Source organism: Melanerpes formicivorus, unplaced genomic scaffold, assembly GCF_026170545.1.
Source record: "Melanerpes formicivorus ecotype bairdi unplaced genomic scaffold, bMelFor1.0.p_v2 SCAF_1, whole genome shotgun sequence".
In the NCBI taxonomy this organism is placed as follows: domain Eukaryota; kingdom Metazoa; phylum Chordata; class Aves; order Piciformes; family Picidae; genus Melanerpes; species Melanerpes formicivorus.
This window is the reverse complement of record NW_027142353.1, coordinates 47,148,472-47,168,794: the sequence shown is the minus strand read 5'-3', so window position 1 is coordinate 47,168,794 and position 20,323 is coordinate 47,148,472. Positions and strand designations below refer to the sequence as shown.

General features: G+C 41.2%; 1 protein-coding gene across 1 annotated transcript; it reads left to right on the top strand.

Moving 5' to 3' along the window:
• Positions 1-17,010: 17,010 nt before the first annotated feature.
• On the top strand, positions 17,011-17,319 carry LOC137441115 (histone H4 type VIII-like). Its single transcript, XM_068138456.1, has one exon. The coding sequence runs from the start codon at positions 17,011-17,013 to the stop codon at positions 17,317-17,319; it is 309 nt and encodes a 102-aa protein (XP_067994557.1).
• Positions 17,320-20,323: the final 3,004 nt, after the last annotated feature.

Here is a 20,323-nt window from a genome sequence, read left to right as displayed (position 1 = left end):
TTCCTCCAAACCCAGGACCACTTGTAGAGAGTCCCTCTACTCCTTTGAGCCAAGTAAATGGGAAGCCACCACTTCACATAGCCATGTTTCTTCCCCAGGGCCATTAACATCATCCCTGAGATCCATTGCAGCTGGGCCAATGCCTCCCACTGCATTCAGCCCTGTCTGCTGCTGTGCCCAATCAGAAACCTCAGAGCCCACCTATCAGGAACTGTTGCCCCACCCTGCTGTGCGAGCTGACTGTGAGGACCCTCTCTGAGGGCTGACCCCAGGGTGTACTGGCTTAACAAAACCTGTGCTGAGAATTAAAACTCCACACAGACAGATTGGGGAAAGTAACACAAAAAACACTGGGTTGAGATAAGGAGTTAAATGAAAATAATACAATGTACAATTTCCTTAGCTACTTCACAGAAAAGCAGAAGAAAAAGCAGCAGCAGAAGCTAGCCACAAATCAACCTGCTCACCCCTAAGCCTGCAGCCAGTCCAGTGGAAAAGACCAACACCCCAAACTGGAAACTGGAAGCAGCAACCAGAAACAGAACGGCAAAACTGGAACCCTGAAGCCTCTCATGTTATAATTGGAATTCCAAGCCCCATGATACTTTGCTCTGTCAGCACTTTTATTTTAAAGCTGGCATGACTGCAGCATAGTATCAAATATTCACTAGCAGATTCAACAGAACCCATGACACAGGATTAATAAATTGTTTGACTATTCATAATATCTCGGCTATGGTCTGCCACTTGTGACAAGATTGAGCTGGCTTCTCAATTTTCTTCATGGTGGTCTTTATTCTTCAGCAAAGCCTACAGACTAATAGGCCTAGAAGGGTCTTCTATAAGGGAAGAGGATGCTTACTGTAGTATACAAAAGGTATCATTCTCTTGAAGGTTTAGGTGAACGAGAAGGGCCTAAGGATTCCTTTGTAGGAAAAAATCAGAGACATTTTACAAACCTAGCATTTGGTTTTTGTACTGTTGTAATGGGTTAATGCCCACCCTGAAAACAGGGGGGGAGGGGTTGCAAGTGCTTTGCCCTCCCTGCAAGGCATTTTCCCCCTGGGAAACTGAGACTGTTCCACTCCCCCCTCCCTGCCCAGCTAGGGTATAAAAGGGAGGACACTGCTGCCCACTGCTGGCTTGAACCCATGATCTTGACATTCAGAGTCTCATGCTCTACCAACTGAGATTTCTAAGACTAGACATGGAAATTTTTCAATCTTTTCACCTTCCTTTGGGGATACAACTCAGACAATACATGTCAGGATATCTGAGTGATGGTAGCTGCCACAAAGTATGAAAGACACCCACACAAATATGTACTGTAAGGTCCTAACTCACACACTTCACAGAAATGGCTGATTTCAGAACTCCTGTCAACTTTGGGACAGTATTGGAACCAGATTCATGGCTATTTAACAAAAATGTAGAACCAAAGCAATTTACTAAATCAATCAGAAAGTCAGGGATAAGTGTTTCAGGGCACAGAATCTCTAATATTTTTATCACTTTTCATATCAATAGATTAAAATTATATGTTAGATTTTTTTACAACAGTCTCCTATTGTTGGTTACCATTTTGTGAAGTAATAGCTGGTGTTCAGAGCTTTGTAGACAGGTTTTAAGGAGTAAAGAACATTGGTGTCCTAGGTTCATAGAAACCATCTACAAGGGATTTGTTTGAATAGAGAGCTTTTGCTGGAACCTGGAATTTAGGAAAACAAGGAGAGTTTATGACCTCCAGAAGAAAAGACAGGCAAGTCTGGAGGACTACAAGGAAGCTGTGAGGTTATGCAAGGAATTGAACAGAAGTGCTGCTTCCCGCACTGTCCTGGAGAAAATGGCTGCTCATGGCTTAAATGGGCATATTGTTAGCTGGAAAAATTTGGCTGGATGGCCAGACCCAAAGAGTTACAGTGAATGGACATAAATTCAGTTGGTGGCTGATTGCAAGGGGTGTTCCTCAGGGCTCAGTTTGGGGCCAGTCTTGTTTAGTATTATTACTAATGATATGGATGAGGTGATCAAGTGCACCCTCAGTAAGATTGCAGACAACATCAATTTGGATTAGAGTGTTGATCTGCTCAAAAGTAGGAAGGCCCTTCAGAAGGATCTAGACAGGCTGGTTCAATGGACCATAGTCGATTGTATGAAGTTTAACAAGGCCAAGTTCTGGGTTCTGCACTTAGGTCACGATAACCCCATACAGGCTTTGAGGACAGTATCTTGAGAGCTGCCTGGCAGAAAAGGACCTGCAGGTGGTGTTTGGCAGCTGGATTAATATGAGCCAACCAGCAGTGTGCACAGGTGGCCAAAAGGTCCAACAGCATCCTGGCCTGTACAGGAATGCAGTGGCCAGCAGGAGTAGCAAAGTGATTGTGCCCTTGTATTTGGCACTGGTGAGGCCTCACCTCAAATATTGCATTCAGTTTTGGGCACCTCATTACAAGAAAGATATTGAGTTGCTGGTGTGTGCCCAGAAAATGGCAACAAAGCTGGTGAAGGGCTAGGAGAACAAGTCCTACAAAGAGTGACTGAGGGAATTGGGATTGTTTATTCTGGAGAAGAGGGGGCAGAGGAGAGACATTATTGCTTTCCACAGATACCTGAAAGGAGGTTGTAGTGAGGTGGGGGTTCATCTTTTCACCCAAGCAACAAATAAGTTGTAGGACAAGAGGGAATGGCATTAGGAAAAATGTCTTCTCTGAAAGGCTTGTCAAGCATTGGAACAAGCTGCCAAGGACAGTGCAGTTACCATCCCCAGAGGTATTTAAAAGACATGTAGATATGGTGTTTAGGGACATGGTTTAATGATGGACTTGGCAGTGTAAGGTGAAAAATTGGTGTGCTGGGTTGAGGCAGCCCTCTTCCCCACCACTGGCAGAAATAAAACAACTCAGACAAACGGATTGCAAAAGTGATGGAAAGTTTAAATAGAAAGCAGTGAACATTTACAGAAAACCAAAAGCACAGTGACAAAGAAAGATCCCAAAACAGACCCAGAGAGATCCCATCCCCACCTGAGGGTACACCCAAAACCCCCAGCGCTCCTTCTTCCCCCCCCACTGCTAGGCTAGCCTCAGCTGGCCAGGTCTGAGACTGTCCATCTCCCCGTGGCCTTGGGCCTAGCCAGGCCCAAAGCCAGGAGGCATCTCCCCCAGTTAGCAGCTGACAGAGGAGGAAGAAAAGAGGAAGTGCTAGACTCTGCACTGGATCTTATAGTGGTGCAAAGAATTGTGGTAGGAAATACATAATTTCCTGTGTCCACCCCTCTGGGCTGGACTTCTGGACACAGGAAGTAAACATTGCAGGGGGCACCCAGCTCAAACTGCAACAATTGGCTTTGATAATATTAAAGATGTTTTCCAACCTAAATTATTCCACATATTATACTTAAAAAGAAGGAAAAAAATTACATTTTTCTATTATCAGGCTGCCCAGAGAGGTTGTGGAGTCTCATTCTCTAGAGATCTTCAAAACCCACCTGAACACATTCCTGTATGACCTGCCCTAAGTGGACCTGCTTTGCAGGGATGTTGGACTTGATGATCTCTGGAGGTCCCTTCCAACCCCTGGTAATAAGGTTTAAAAAAAAAAAAAGATTCCTGAAAGTTTTAGCAAAGTACAAAATGTTGGGAACTATCATAACTTCCATCTTCCCTTTGTGGTAAAGAAATATTTCTGTGGTAATAAAAGAAAGCTGTAAATTAATATAGTGAATGTAGCAATTTTTGACTTGAAGATTAAATGCAAAATGGGCTTGTAAAACAGGAAACAATGCAAATGATTTGCAAAAAAATATTGTAATAAACTGATGTATTTTAAGATAGATTTTGCCATTACAAAAGGGCAAGACCATGTCAGTTGGAACACTGATGATTTAGAATTATTTTTAAAAGTGTAATGTCTAAGTAAATTATTTCTGCTTACACATTGCACTATGACACTATTTCTTTCAACCATTTTGTGTTTTATCTTTAAGTTTTAGTGTTGCTCTTACTGAGGATTCACAGAAAATCATTATTCCATTTTGAAAAAAGAACCATAACTCCAGGATCTATTTATTCCTTAGTAATGGTATAGGAATCATTAATATAAATACTGTCTTTGGATTTCCTATGAAGTCATTGCTTAGATGTGGAGCTCTTGTATATGCTCACCTGGCAAAAAATGTTTTTCAGGAATTCTGTCTTAAGAAGTAACAACAGCTGATCAAATAAAGTAATTGAAGATACATACCAGGGTTGTATGTGGCAGCAGCATTTTACACTGAAGTTTTTGTTCTGTAATTGTCTTGTGACGTTTTTACATTTGATGCTGTAATGGGTTGGGGCAGACCCTCTCCCCTCCATGCACAGAAATAATGACTCAGACAAACAGATTGCAAAAGTGATGGAAAGTTTAAATAGAAAACAGTGAGTGCATGCAGAAAGCTAGAAGCACAGTGACAAGAGAAACCCCAAAACAGACCCGGAAAGATCCCATCCCCACCTGAGGGTGCACCCAAGACCCCCAGGGCTCCTCCTACACCCACCCTCCCCGCCCCGCTAGGCTAGTCTCAGCTGGCCAGATCTGAGACTGCCCATCCCCCCCGTGGCCTTGGCAATTTAGATAAAGGAATTGCCTTAGCTGCAAAGCTGGTGTGTACTCCAGATTACTTCGTTTTCATGACACATGGTTGTTCAGACTAGAGTCTAACACAGTTCCACCCCATGACCTTCAAACCCACAATCTTGGGTCCCCTTACAAAAATGTACCCAGGGAAATGGTACACACCATAGCACCATCCTGATAAACTGTCATGATGCAAACATGTAAGTGTATCCCAACTGAGGAATCCAGGAACATTCTTATCTACTCAAGTTTAGACAATTCCTCCACTCTGCCCCCATGGTGTCTGCAGTACCATAAAAAATGAATGTTGTAGCCACTTGTATTTCTGGGTGTGTCAGTAGATGGTGGTTGTTTTTTTGTTTGTTTGTTTGTTTTTATTGGTTAACAACAGTGCAATCCACCAACTCTGCACAAGTTTATCTTTCTATTTTAATACCAAAATGCAGGTGTTTGGCAAATCTCACATGTAAGACCAGGTGCCATTTCTCATGCATGTAGTGATTGTTTGAATTACCCTGGTAGCAGTTGCTCTTAGAATCTGGAATGGTCACAATCTGCATAGATTATGCTGTTTTTCTCTTCCCACAATAGAAGGAATCATGTCCATTTTGAAAAAAAAAAAAACAATTCTCACTGTATTAAATATTAATAACTGTAATTGTATTTGTTTCTCAAACTTACCTATAGATGTAGATAGACATTCTAAATCTTGTTAATCAATCCATCAATCTCACAGTCTTGAGAACATAATATAAAATATCATTCTTTTCATGAATTTTAATAATTCCTACATCTACATTTGGGAGTATATCAAAGAAAGTATTTTAATGCAGGTGTTGCATTGAACAAATAACAAAGGTTGTCTGATGAAGCACCTGAAGATCTTCGGAGTAGTAAGATACTCAAGTTCTTTTAGCTGGTCATTCCAATTCCTTCTAAAATCCTTGAGATCTGCCTTTTTTTGAGAAGGCATTTTACCTAGACATAAGTTCACTGTGGAGAAAAAAAAACCAAAAACACACACAAAAAAACCCCCACACCACAAAAAACCAAACCAAATCAAATCATACCAAACCCCACAACATTATTGACTGTGATTCACTCCAAGCGCTTTTGAGGAAACATGAGTTAGGGTACCACTGAAATCCTGCAGATCTTTCTTTACATTAGTCATCAGCTTGATGTTTTAGCATTTTCCTTGCACAGTAGTGAAAGAAGGCATGTTCAAGAAAGAATTCCCAGTAACAGTCACCATTGTTCTGGGTGATCACCCAGAACAGCAACTGGGACAAGTATTGAAGAAATAAAACAGATATAAATTTATAAAATAAAAAAGAAGAAGAAAAAAATTAAAATAAAATGAATTAGGTTTTGGATCCTTTAATTTTTCCACCAGATGTGCCTTTACCTGCAGATGCATTTGAAAACATTGTTTTATTACAAATTTGCAAACTGAGTAAAATTGTAGATAGAATTCATTTTCACTACAGAAATTTTAATCTTACTTCAATATGACAATTGTCAAGTAACTGAAGGAGGATTTCCCAGTATAGGATGTGCGTACTATTTGAAGAAAACACTATATTCATTTAATAATTAGTTCTCACCAGGAAGAATAGTCATGCTCTGGTTTGTATGTGATAAAGGTACAGACACTTATTAATAACAGTGCTCTGAAACACATTTGTGTCTTATTTCATAACTTTTCCATTAACTAGCTCCTTACAAGAACAATGTAACTTAAATGCAAAGGAATAATGTAATTTAAATTATGATGACGCCATGCTTAGTGTGAACACATGCATAGATGTTGCTGTCTTTCCCTAAAACTTGCCTTCATTTTAGTGAAGTCAAAACTGGGAAGCACTGGTGTACCTCAGTTCCTCATCTGCCCTTCCATGCTTCTGGAATCCATCTTCCCCTTTGGAGCCCTGAATAAACAAGCAGAAGACAGCTCACAGCATGGCTTCACAATGAAATATTTGAGTATAGTTAGGACATCTGGGAACAGTTTGGGGACAGCTTCAGGTCTGGAACTATCTATTTGAACTGGAATAATTTTGTTTGGCAGGTTTGGTCTTGATTTGAACTCTGCTTTCTGCCAGCTGGGTAAATCTACTTGTGGCTGGGTATACTGTGGCGTCTGTGGTTTGCAGATGTATGTTCCTCTCCATCCTTCTTTGCTGACACACCCCGTATTGTCTTCTTCACTTGGAAGACATCTGTGGAGCTAAGCTTTTTGCTAAGCTTGAGAGCATTTTGAAACATAAACTTTATTTTCATAATGTACCATAATATACACATAGAGGTTAGTGTTGTTGTGTATTCTAAACTATTTCAGATTCTAGATCTTCCATGCAATTCTTAAAATCTATTATTTTTTAAAATTTTAGTAGATTTTCTAAAATTCAATAAAACTGAGAAACAAATTTTCAGATCCCCTTCATGAAACTGTTTCCATTCTCTCAAAATCTTGTTTCCTTGAAATGAATAAAAGTAGATAATATTTTTAATTTTTATTCCATTTTAACTGTATTTTAATGCAATTGTAACTATTAAAGCAAAGGCAGACAAATTTGGAGGTAACTTTGGAAAGGAAACAATCTACATCTAATTTTCCTTTCACTTAATTGGCTTTCACTACACTAAAATGGAGTTCTCTTTGGTTTTTACAAGTCTGAGAACAAATTTACTTGTATGTGCAACTAAAAAATTAATATACTAATTTATTAGTTAATTGATGGTTGACGGAAATTGGGAAAACTTGAATATATTCACCAAACTGCAGAATCTTAAAGCCATAGAGAACAATAGGAATTAGACTCTAAAATATCAGACAGAATTTTCTGTTTCTCAGAGCTTAGTTCTGAAAATTTCAAATTCAAAAATAGTAGTTTCTGATATTAAAAGGAAAAAAAAGAAAACACAAACACAAGAACATTGTTATGGTAGGAATTACCATTTAGTCTTCTGTGTACAGGGCATGGAAAATGGCTGAGAGCACAGTGAGAGTCTACCTGAGGGAGCAGCTTAAAACATCTTGAAATTCAGACAGCTATACAGCTTGTTTATTTTCCCACTATTTTCCCAAACCAGCCATATAAGTAAGTCTTTGTAGAATGTTTAAAGTCTGATGAGTACTTCTGTGTTATGACTCTGCTCAAAGAAGCCTGAAAAGTAAGATATGGTGCTAGTGGCTTTCCATCAGGAGTCCACTGGCCAGAATACCTACTCAGGAGGTGAGAGAGGCACAGCTGTAGGCTGCAGTCCAACTCAGGAGGGTTACATTTCCATCTTCCCAAGGACTGCCTTAACAACAAAACTGTATTCTCCCAACTGAAAGCATCTCCATCCAATGGAGGGGTGTTCAACCAGTACCAGAGTGGGTGCAAGACAGAGTGCAAACAGAAGAAAACCTATTTGGGCAATTTTGGTAATTGCAGATTGCAAGTGTAAGGAACTCAGTAGGAGCACCAGAAACACCCTTCCCAACTCTTCCCTATACAAAGTGATGCACAGTACTTCTGCCTTTTCCTCATCTTTAGTTACAATATTCCCCTCCATGTCCACTAAGGAGTAAAAGTTGTCCTTGCCCCTCCACTTGCCATTAATACATTTGTAAAAGGATTTTTTGTTGTCCTTCACAGGACTGTCCAGTCTAAGCTCTAAATGGGCTTTTGCCTCTCTATTTTTTTTTCCTACACAACCTAGCAGCATCCTTAAATATTTCATTATGAAGCAGATACCAGACATTAAAAACATTGTGTGTTTTTTCTTCTAAGGGAACAAAAAGGCCAGCAACAAAAGAATCTCTGTTTTAAATTCAGCTCCTTATAGTCAAGGTTGCATGGTGCTTGTCAAATGAAAATGCACTAAAGAATTTTTGGTCTGCTTTGAGAAGAAATTCAAAATATTTCCATCCAATATTAATTAAAAATACAATTAAAATAATATCTTAATCCATTTAATTGCAAATCAATATATCCTCATACAAGAACCCAAGTGTGCATGTTTTTTCCAGACTAATTGTATTGACATTTGATAGACACAAGCCTTCTCTCAGAGTTTCTAAGGAATTTCTGAGGGAACTGTTAAATACATCTACAAGAAACTCCAAGACCTAACAATACACTTCTGAAATTACTTAAATGGATTTTAGCTTATGTTTGACTTTGTAAAGTGTCCTGCTAGGCTGAGTGTGATGTAATGGTCTAGCCATATATCTGTCTGTCATCAATCCCAAGTTCTGGTCTGGCCTCTGTGGTCTTGGGCAAGTTGCTTCTGTGCTCTGTTCTGCTCTGCAGAACAGAAAAATGACACTCCTCCTCCTCACAGAGAGATTATGCAAATTCATCAGTGACTGTTTGTGAAGGGCTTTGAAGTGGAAAATCACTCCATAATTGCTGAGTACTATCTAATAACTCTTTCATAGTAGGAACTGCCTTTTGAATTACCCTGTTTAATGTTTCATTAAAATGACACTTGCAAGTTCTAGTCGCAGTTCATGTACTTGCCAGTATAATGAAGCATGAATAATTACAAGCAGTTATCACTATTGGTGTCAAGCTATAGGTGTCTTGGTTTTTATATCCATGATACTAGCCATGTACTGATTCTCATTTGGTTTTGCTCATTTTTGCAACATTAATTTGAAAGTGCTCTTAATGTCAATATCATCCTGGGTTTTTATTTTTCGCAAATTAAATCACATTATTATACTGTATGTGATCTATAAATTAAATATCAGAAGCTGAAAAAGAACTATCATTTACAGTAGCTGCACTCTGTGCAAAATGAGCAAAGAAAGAATAAGAAAATTATTAAAAAAGAAAAAAATTATGTTGTGTGACTTCATATTGTCATGGGTCAAGAACATACTTTTGGCTCTTACACTGTAATTTTATGAAGGTAGGTGTGGGAATGCTATGCAGGGACCATCTCAACTTCTACTCCAGTGTATTTCATAGTTTGGTATCTAGGGCTGTGTCTGCAGAGATGGACAAGACCGCCCTGTGCTCTTAATGTCCAAACACACCACATCCAGCAAGCTGTAAATCCCTCTGTATGTATCCAGGTCTTCATCTGGAAGAGAACCTGTATATTTTAGGGATAGGACTCAGGCCTTGGCTTGATGTGCAGTTATTTGGGGTAGGGCTAGCATCTGGGAACTGGGGATTTGGAAACCACCACGTGTCCTTCAGCTGGAGACAGAATGATTCCAGTGGCACTGAGGAGATACACAGTGTGTAATTCACAGTATCACAGTATCACAGTATCACTTAGGTTGGAAAGGACCTCGAGGATCATCGAGTCCAACCTATCAACACAGACCCCACGACTAGACCATGGCACCAAGTGCCACGTCCAATCTCCCCTTGAATGCCTCCAGGGTCGATGACTCAACCACCTCCCTGGGCAACCCGTTCCAATGACGAATGACTCGCTCGGTGAAGAACTTCAGAGACCTTCATAGACCAACAAGTTCTTTTTCTGAACTACAAGCAGTGATATGCTACTTGGAATCAATTATTTCTTTCAAGATGTCCAACCTTACGCAGAACTTTAAAATGTGAATATTATTTTTAGTTCATTTCTCTCTTATACTTACACCATATATTAGGGTAATAACTCAATAGAACTAGGAAGTGAAAATCATTTATTGGACTCATAAAAATGAGCTTTTGGCATGTGAGTTTATTACTCTCTGAAATAGTTTTTAGCTCATATGTAGGAAACATCTTCAAGTTATCATTTAACAAACATAGGATTCTATGAATAACTACAAAAGTAAGACGCCACTCAGGAGAAATATAAATATGCAGAAGTAAAGTGTGTACGTTTGTATACTTCTAGTTGTTTTTTTTACTATTCTAGTGTAAAGATTGTATGTAGTGGGACAAAGAGTAGTTGTCAGTGTCTGTATTCTCCACTAAAGAGAATAGGAAAATAATTTCATTTTGGAAGAAAAGACACATAGTTGGGACCTGCATCCCCCAAATGAAAACTTATATTCAGGAAAGATAGCAAAACTTAATGTTCTGGAAAGGAGAACACACTGCTAAGTGTCTGTGGCACCAGTGAAGTGGGAAAATGTCTGGACATGCTATTTGCCAAATAACTGCAATTTGTGAAGGAACAATTCCAAATTCATATCCTACCGCTTTGGCACACTGAGTGATCTAATAAATGAAGACAGACTCTGACCCTGGTCTTGACAGACTGTATGTAAGTAAAGAAAGGATCATAGAGAACATTTTATTACTAAATTAATTTGAAAAATACTTTTTTTTTCAACTTTTAATTTTATAGTTTATAATTCTTGCTATTCCCAGCTAGTCCATTGGGGTTTCATTACAGATCTAAACCACTGAAGATCAGTGAAAAATGGATCAGACAGTGAAGCTAGGAAACTTAAAACTTGAATTTTTATTTCCTGAGCTATACAAAAGAAAAGGGCAAAACTGACAATACAAACATTAAGAAACATCTCTGAGCATTCAAATAAAAATCTTGACTCTTTACATGGCCTGACATGGTTGGACACCTTTTTGTTTTTTTTTTCTCTCAGAGAAAAAGAATCTTTCACATATAGCTTCTCTTGGAAGTGAGTTTTCCTCCAAGGACTCACATCCATAGCCAAAGATGACCCTCTCCCTGTGGGCTATTTGCAGTGGTGTCAAGCAGAGTCCTCAGGAGTCTTAAGACTTCATTAGAGAGTTAGAAGAACTTGTTTGAAAGACTGTTGGTAGAGTCCCTAAGATACCCCAGTTTTCCTGTGTCATTGAATTAATGAAAACTGTTAAATCTTGTGATTTAGAAGTGTCAAATTAAAAGTATATATATACCCTACTGAGAGTTGGTATTTCTTTGTTTAACGTGTTGCTCCCTGTATAAAGGGAGAGGCTCTAATTTGCCATTAATGTACTTTAACCAGTGTCCACATAGCAAGAGAGATTTTTTTCTCTGTGTGATTTTATTGCATGTTTTCCTTCTGAACAGCTGTTACACTCATTATAAGGGAGAAAATAATAATTCTTGGGAATATAAGTATTCACTCTTTTAAAGTTTGTCTGTTACAGACACTAGAATACAAAGACCACTTTGCTTCTTAACAAAACATCTATGTTCCACAGCCCCTCAACCCATCAGTTATTCCAAGTGATTCCAGGTCATGCCCAGTTTAAAAATTAAATTAAAAGAAATTAGTCCCACAGGGGTATAGCTGGCAGCTGTAATTTTGACTGACAGTGGGATAAAAGACTATGGATTTAATCACACCACTTTTAAAAGCATTATATAAATATATATATACACACACACATAATTTTTAAAAAAATTTGGCACAAGCATAGATGGCTTTAAACTGATCTTGGTGTATAAAGAATCAAATAATTGTTTAATTTAGTAAAGACCTTTAAGATAATCAAGTCCAACTTGCCAAGTCCACCATTAAACAATGTCCCTGAACACCACATCCACATGTCTTTTAAATACCTTCAGGGATGGCAGCTCCAACACTTTCCTGGGCAGACTGCTCCAGGACTTGAAAAGACTTTTGGTAATGAAATTTTTCCTAATATCCTATTGTAGTACTTTCAAGCTATGTCATGAAAATTTCCCACAGATCTTGGACAGAAAGTGGTAAAATGTAAATAAATTGCCATCAGATGTAAAAAGGAAAATAATTATAAGTTCTAAACAATCCCATTGGATAGATTACAAACATAAGCTGGTTGTGTAGGCTAACTCTTTCATTTTGGCTTCCTCACTCTGGGTGACATTAACTTTTCTTCTGCTGGCTCTTTGCTGACCTTGACTATTCTTTGTTTTGGCTAAGTATTAAACCACAGGTCTCTGCTCTTTCTCTTGTCCCTTTGTGACCAGGGGAGTAAGAAGGGGACAGGGAAGGGAAAACTATTAGCTACCCTGCTTTTTTGGCTAGGGGGTTCTTGCAGTGTTTATAAATTGTAAATACCTGTAAATATATGTGTTATAGATGACTCCAGGTAAAAGTTTTTGGTAACAGATTTATTGGCACTAAAAGATCGTAAAAAGGCAATAAAAGCAATAAAAGCAAGCAAAGCAACCGGTTGGGCATGTGAGGGTACAAAACTTCACCCAAAAAGCAACCTTACAATAGTTTTCTTCATCTTATATAGTTACATCATCTACATAATCAAACTTATGCTAAATAGAAGGCAGGCATATGATAATTAGTCTTAGAATAGATGGTCAAATCCCTTCTCCCTACATTCAATGTGGTAAGGGTCAAAGTATCCACTTGCACGCATGCTCAATTGTGCAGGCTTCTTATCTGAAGAAAACAAATTCCCAGTTCTGAATGTTTATCTTTAAGACAGCTCCTTCTCAGCCGTGATGTCTCCAATTAACCAGACAGTGTCCTTGCAAGTCTGCAAGATAGGTTTCTTTCCCTTTACCCTCTAAACAGGCCTCACAAGATCCTGACCCTTAATCCCAGTGCACTCTAAGTCTTACAATTTTAACACAAATCACCAGTGTATTCATCACAATATGTAAATATTGCCTATTTTAGAATAGAATAGAATAAACCAGGTTGGAAGAGACCTTCAAGATCATCACGTCCAACCCATCAACCAATCCAACCCACCTAAACAACTAAACCATGGCACCAAGCACCCCATCAAGTCTCTTCCTAAATATCTCCAATGATGGTGACTCCACCACCTCCCTAGGCAGCTCATTCCAATGGGCAATCACTCTCTCTGTATAGAACTTCTTCCTAACATCCAGCCTAAACCTCCCCTGGTGCAGCCTGAGACTGTGTCCTCTTATTCTGGTACTGGTTGCCTGGGAGAAGAGACCAACCTCTGCCTGTCTACAACCCCGCTTCAGGTAGTTGTAGATAGCAATAAGGTCACCCCTGAGTCTCCTCTTCTCCAGGCTCCAGGGGTGCAGTCATAAAAATGCTGTAACCATGAGCCTCCAAGCGCTCCATTTTTTCTAAGAGGAGCTGCAAAACAGAATCAGTGCTGTTCAGTTTCTCAGCATCAGCATTTTTGTCTTCAAATCTGAGACGTCGCTGTTGGTAGATGTTGATGAAGGGGATTGAATACGCTGAACCACATGTTTCACTGCCTTTTTATGGCTTTTTCTCTGCTTGGGATGAATGGCGGTAGTGGTGTCTGGTGAATGCAGTGTGTTTGCCAAGATGGCAGATGTGGCGTCTTCTTGAAGTGAGTGTTCATGTGTTTCGACCTCCATTTTGTTTTCGTGCATCTTTTCAGTCAGATTCACTTCTGTTGCCACAGACATAGCAGCAGGAGATTTTTTGTATGGAAAAGAACTGTAATAAAAGAGACGCGATTTGTGTAAAAGGAGGGATAGTGGGTAATTGAAATTGTGATGAGGATGCTGATGGAGCAGCAGACAATGTGTAGGGAGAGGGGAGGGAGGTGGGGTGGGGGGCGGAGGGTGCGGAGCCTTCTGAATCTCCCTTTTTTGTCTCGGTTAGAACAAACGCCACAGCATCTGAATCGAGAGTAGACTTTTCTGCTTTTATAGATTGCGTTGTATGTGACAATGTGCCACAAGGTGCTATAGTGAAAAGCTTCTTATTGAATATTTAGGCACCTCATCCCACAGCTGGGCTCCAATTTTGTCCCATGCTTTGGAAGTGAAAGCTTCATTTGCTGTGGGTACAAAATCATGATCCCGGGCCCAGGCTAATAGCCCTTTTAAAATCCCAAAATCGTAAGTAATACCTCTCATGGAGAGGATAGTTTGGAGGGCATTTAGCACAGCCTCTTCTTCTTTGCAGAGTGCTTCCCAATACCCTCCCTGGCCACTTCACCGAACCCTGGTGAGATTCACTTCCTTTTCTGAGCTTGTGCTGCTTATTTTTCCAGCACCAGGGGCAGTGCTGATTCGACCGGCTTTCTATACCTCTTGGAGCATACCTCTTATGCTGAGTTGAGCAGCATCGTAGTCCGAGGATCCCATCATGAGTTCGGGTGCCAGATGTCCATCCCTCGAGGTGTTCAAGAGGAGATTGGATGCGGCACTTGGTGCCATGGTCTAGTCATGGGTCTGTGGTGACAGGTTAGACTCGATGATCATTGAGGTCTCTTCCAACATTGGTGATACTGTGATACTGTGATACTGTGTCAGCATTGGAGAATGGAGTCAATACAGACGACCAATATCTAGTATTGTTCTAGTATTGTTCGTTTATTAAGGGAACCTTTACAGCTTATATAGACTCAGAGAGCATCATTGGCATAGCTTCATTGGTTCCCCATGAGTGACCACATATCGTACTATTAATAGATTATTGGTCAAACTACTAATAGCACGTGAGGTTGTTGATGCAGGTGTGCATCCTGTTATTCCCACATAACTTTCTGTGTTTATAGCTACCAGTGCCCTGCTTTAGTTACATGCCACTAGCACAGCACTGTTTTGTAAAACTGCTAGCTACTTCTGCACTTATGCTGAGCATGGCCTACCACCACGTCAGGCTCTAAGCCTATACTGCCAGATTGCTCACACCACTTATTGCTACTATTACCACAAAAAAACAGTAATGTGAGGCTGGAAAAAGTCTTTCAAAGAAAATGGATTGATTGAACTACACATTGGCTTTGGATTTTGAAAAACTTTGGAATATGAAAGAAAAAGTCATACAAAGAGAAATAACAGAATGTACCATTTCCACAGCCATCTGCTATTAGGATATGACTATCCACCTGTGCTTGTAAGAGATGAGAAAATTAACCACTCAAAGTGGGAAGAAACCCTTGACAAACCTGAAATATTTCACACCTCCCTTATCACAGAGGTTTTCTGTTCCACCATACAATTTATTAAAATTGTGTTCCAGGACAAGTAAAGAGCAGAATAAATGAATAAACCATATCTTTTCAGGATGCTTGTATAGTGAGAATATATATATATTAAAAAAAAAAACCAACAAAAAACCAAAACATAAAAGGTCCAAATAAACAAACAAAAAAAGACCAACACCCAAACCAAACCAAAACAGAAAAAAAAGGAAATGGCACTATTCAGTTTTGACTTAAGAAAAGACATACTTCCAATTTTCATTTAATGAAAATTGTCAGAAAAAAAACATATAACCTATGAGGGTAAGAAGCATGTCCTTTTTTAAGCTCTTCTCTATATTAAGGAAGGAAATTGATGATTGATGAAGAGTCAAGCTCCTGCCAGTGCCTCTGAGACTTTCTGGTAAAGTTTTGCTTTCCGTGTCAAATTCACATGGAAAAAAAACCAAAAAAACCCAAACCCAAACCCAAAACCTCTACAAGTGTAGAGGTTACACTTAGAACTCTTAGAGATGAGAGATGATTTCAGTGGATGATCTGCCCTAGTGGAGCTGCAGATGAAGCTTCACAGACTCCTGACAAACCAAGCATCTGAAAAAAAAGTGTGTATGTTAAGAAAGTGAGAAAAGAAGAAAATACTCATGAGCCAAAAAAGGCCATGGTCAAGGCTTAATCACAGGGAGGAAAAGTTTATAAACCATTAATAGTCCTGGAATTTTCATTTTATTATGCTGTTTTGAAAACAGTGTGATTATTTACTCTAAGGTGCAAAGGCAGTATTAGTGTGGTGGGTTAACGCCCTTTTCTGAAAAAAAAAAAAAAACAACAAAGCAGGGTGGAGGGCTTGCGGGTAATCTACCCTCCCTGCAGGGCGTTTCCCCCTGGGAAGCTGAGTCTGTTCCACTCCCCCCTCCCTGCCCAGCTAGGGTATAAAAAGCAGGACATTGTAGCTGTTGGCGCTCCTTTTTGACTCCTGCCTCTGCTGGATGAGAGCTACTGCAGCTGCCCTCCTGCTCCTCAGCCACGTGGCCGGACCTGATCCTTCTCCCTCCTGCCTCCGTGCCTCCTCAGAGAAAGACTGGTTTTGTATTATTCTTTTCTGTCCCCCTCCCATCCATCCTTGTTCCTTGCCCTTGTGAACCTTTCCTGTTATTGTTATATAGTATCACAGTATCACAGTATAACTTAGGTTGGAAAGGACCTCGAGGATCATCGAGTCCAACCTATCAACACAGACCCCATGACTAGACCATGGCACCAAGTGCCACGTCCAATCCCCTCTTCAACACCTCCAGGGACGGTGACTCCACCACCTCCCTGGGCAGCCCGTTCCAATGACGAATGACTCGCTCGGTGAAGAACTTCCTCCTCATCTTGAGTCTAAATCTCCCCTGGCGCAGCTTGAGACTGTGTCCCCTTGTTCTGGTGCTGGCTGCCTGGGAGAAGAGATCAACCCCTTCCCAGCTACTACCACCTTTCAGGTAGTTGTAGAGGGCAATGAGGTCACCCCTGAGCCTCCTCTTCTCCAGCTGCTTGATACGCTGCTTGTTGGGTCGAGTAGAGTGAAATCATGTCTGGCAGAGGCAAAGGCGGGAAGAGGCTCAGCAAAGGAGGCACCAAGCACCACCACAAGGTGCTGCGTGACAACATCCAGGGCATCACCAAGCCAGCCATCCGCCACCTGGCTCACTGCGTTGTCGTCAAGTGTATTTCTAGTCTGATCTATGAAGAGACGTGCGATGTGCTGAAGGTCTTCCTGGAGAACACGATCCGGGATGCTGTTACCTACACTGAGCACGCCAAGAAGACTGTGATGGCCATGGATGTTGTCTACATGCTCAAGCGCCAGAGACGCGCCCTCTATGGTTTCGGCAGCTAAACACTGATTGCTACGATACATCGTGTTTTTCTAACACACACACACACATATATATATATATATATATATATATATATATATTGTTTTCTAATACATATATATATATATTGTTTAAAGAAAATTCTTCACCTCTCTACTTCCAAGCTGACTCCAGATTATTGTTTAGTGGATTTGCTCCTTACCCTTTTTTTTTTTTCCCCTCTCTGTTTGGAGGGAGGACGGGGGAGTGGGGGAGAGATTCTCAGCCTTTCCCCATCTGGGCTTTTAAATCCCAGTTAAGGCTAAAACCACTACAATTTTTGGTGCCCAATGTGGGGCTAGCTGTTGTGCCTACTACCCTCAGATCGATTGCAAAAGATGGAGAGTTTAAACTTAGTTCTGGGCGTCAGTTTGGGTTTGGCAGTTGGGGCTCAAGTTTTGTTGCTGGGGTGATTGTGTGAGCTCTTGTGGATTACGGGGGGACACCTGGTGCGCGGCCAGTGAATGTGGGACCTGCCCTTCCTCCACGGAGGGGAGTGAAGTGGGGGAGGGGCAGTGGCAAACAGATCAGAGTCAGGTCTGTTCTCACTGCGGGGATAGAGCCAGCCACTGCGAGTGGGCGAGCCAGCTCCTGATACCCTGGAGGGTGGATGGGGACCCCAGCTGGAAAGCCGTTTTCAAGGGCTCTGAGAACGTGTTTATGGCTTTCGCTGGAGAAGGCGTTTGAGTGCCCAAGGGGTGGAGGTGATTTTGATTCTGTGCCACGGCGATAGAGGTGGGCAGAGCCCTGCTGTATGCTGAGTGGCAGCGGTGGTGGCCCCGGCCGTGTACTCGGGCTGCGGTAGGGCCAGCTCTAATCTCTTTCCCTGATTTTTGGATGAGTTCCGAAAATGGTGCCGAGTGCCTGGTTCCACCTCCCTTTTTCTCAGTGGGCTGTGGTGCAGCCCCTCCCTCTTCTGGGGGGTTTGTGCAGCTGGATGCTGTCATGCCTTGGTATGCGAATGCCCAGTGAGGGGGGGCGGAGTGCCTCTGACATGCACTTGTGGAATTTTGGACCGCAGTTGGAAGCGGTTGGTTGCGGCACCCTGGATGGATCGAAAAAAGGCAGTCATTGACCTGGATTGTTCTGACTGGCTTGCCCCAGGGGTGGAGAATATGCTGCTGAGTAAACATAGATGAGAATAAAGGCTTGACTGAGAAGTTGTGAGGCTTTTCCAGGTGACTAGGATGTCCAACAAATCCATGGAGAACTTGCATCACGGAAGAGTGAACTCTGCATCGCTGGGAGGTTCCATTGGATGAAAGAAGAAGAACTAGAATGGACACTTGAGTCTGAATGAGAGACTATTTGGGTGGACGCCCAGGTGAAGATATGGACTTGGCTGGACATGTCATCAGAAGCTTTTTGATTTGATGATATGTTTGGGTGCAGGGATTATGGTATGAAATAAGGGGTGGCCCCTGTCGTAGTTTGGGCTGGGTGCCCTCTGCTACAGGGGTGTTTCCTCTGTCCAGAAGTACAGCCCAGTGGGTGGACACAGGAAATTATGTATTTCTACCATAATCCCTGCACCACTATAAATTTTACGGCAGGGTCTGGCACTTCCTCTTGCCTTCCTGTCCAACACCTGGTAACTGGGAGAAATATCTCCTGGCCATGGGCCTGGCTAGGCCAAAGGACACGGGGGGATGGGCAGTCTCAGATCTGGCCAGCTGAGACTAGCCTAGCAGTGGGGGGGGGAAGGAGGAGCCCTGGGGGTTTTGGGTGGACCCTCAGGTGGGGATGGGATCTTTCTGGGACTGTTTTGGGGTCTCTTTTGTCACTGTGTTTCTACCTTTCTGCACACACTCACTGTTCTCTATTTAAACTTTCCATCACTTTTGCAATCTGTTTGTTTGAACCATTATTTCTGCGTGTGGTGGGGAGGGGGTTTGCCCCAACCCATTACAATTAGATAGTAGCAATAGGTTGAAATGCTTTGAGAGCTGTATGTCACCACAGAGCTAAGAACTCAGTTAAAAGATATCGGGGATACATGCTTGCTGAGGAGAAACACTGTAATTATGGAAGTCATGCAAGAGCAAATGAAGGAATGGGGTTATGGTTTTTAATGGCTTATATTTGAAATAATTGATTTCCAGCTCTCTCTTAGACAAAAGGGAAACACAACTGGAGAAGCCACCCTGGAGAAAATCTATGGCCAGTGCAACTCTTGTAATGTCTTTAAATCTTTACATTTTAGTGCAAAAAGCATGGGGTGATTTGCAGAGCACACATATTTTCCCAGTGGCTGTAGTAGCTGTATCTCTCATTGGATTTCCCCTCTTCAGTGAATGTGTTTCTCTTTATAGTTGACAAAAAAACTAAATGCATGAGTGTTGTCTGATACAATGGCTCAGTTGACAAGCAGTCAGTCTTCATATTTCAGTGACCACATGACCATATTCTTAAAGTGGTGATTAATACCACACAGGTAAAAGCTTTTGTGTGTTTTACTTCAGTGTTCATTTTAACCTTAGATTTGAAAGAACTGCCATTTAGTATTGAGTTCACAGGGAATATGAGGCTTTAGGCACTCAGGTTTCTAAAGAGCAGGAAAATTGGTGACTACGAACATTTTGCCTGCATCCTTCTGTAAGTAGTCTGGGAACTTGATCCAACAGACGATGATTTGTTTAGCTTCCCTTTAGCTGCAGAAGCCACATTTCTTTTCTGTGTAAAACAGGACATGAAGAAAGAAGGTTGGTACATGCCTAGGTTGTGCCCCATATGGAAACGGAAGGTAATTGGGGTATATTCCAGCCCAGAGTCAGGAAGTCAGAAATATATCTATCTGCTAGTATAGGCATAGCCTCACAGAATGAAAAGCACTGTTGTTTCTTCTGAGACATTTGGCAGAGCACTCTGAATGTGGCTGAATAGTGTTTCCCCCACCACATAAAAGCAAGACAAACTTCCTAAGAAGTGGTATCAGCTAAATGCTGGGAAGTCAGTGACTGACTAGGGCAAGAACAAGCAAATTTG

Excerpts from the sequence above, each read along its gene's own strand:
- LOC137441115 (XM_068138456.1), top strand. The coding sequence starts at position 17,011 with ATGTCTGGCAGAGGCAAAGGCGGGAAGAGGCTCAGCAAAGGAGGCACC.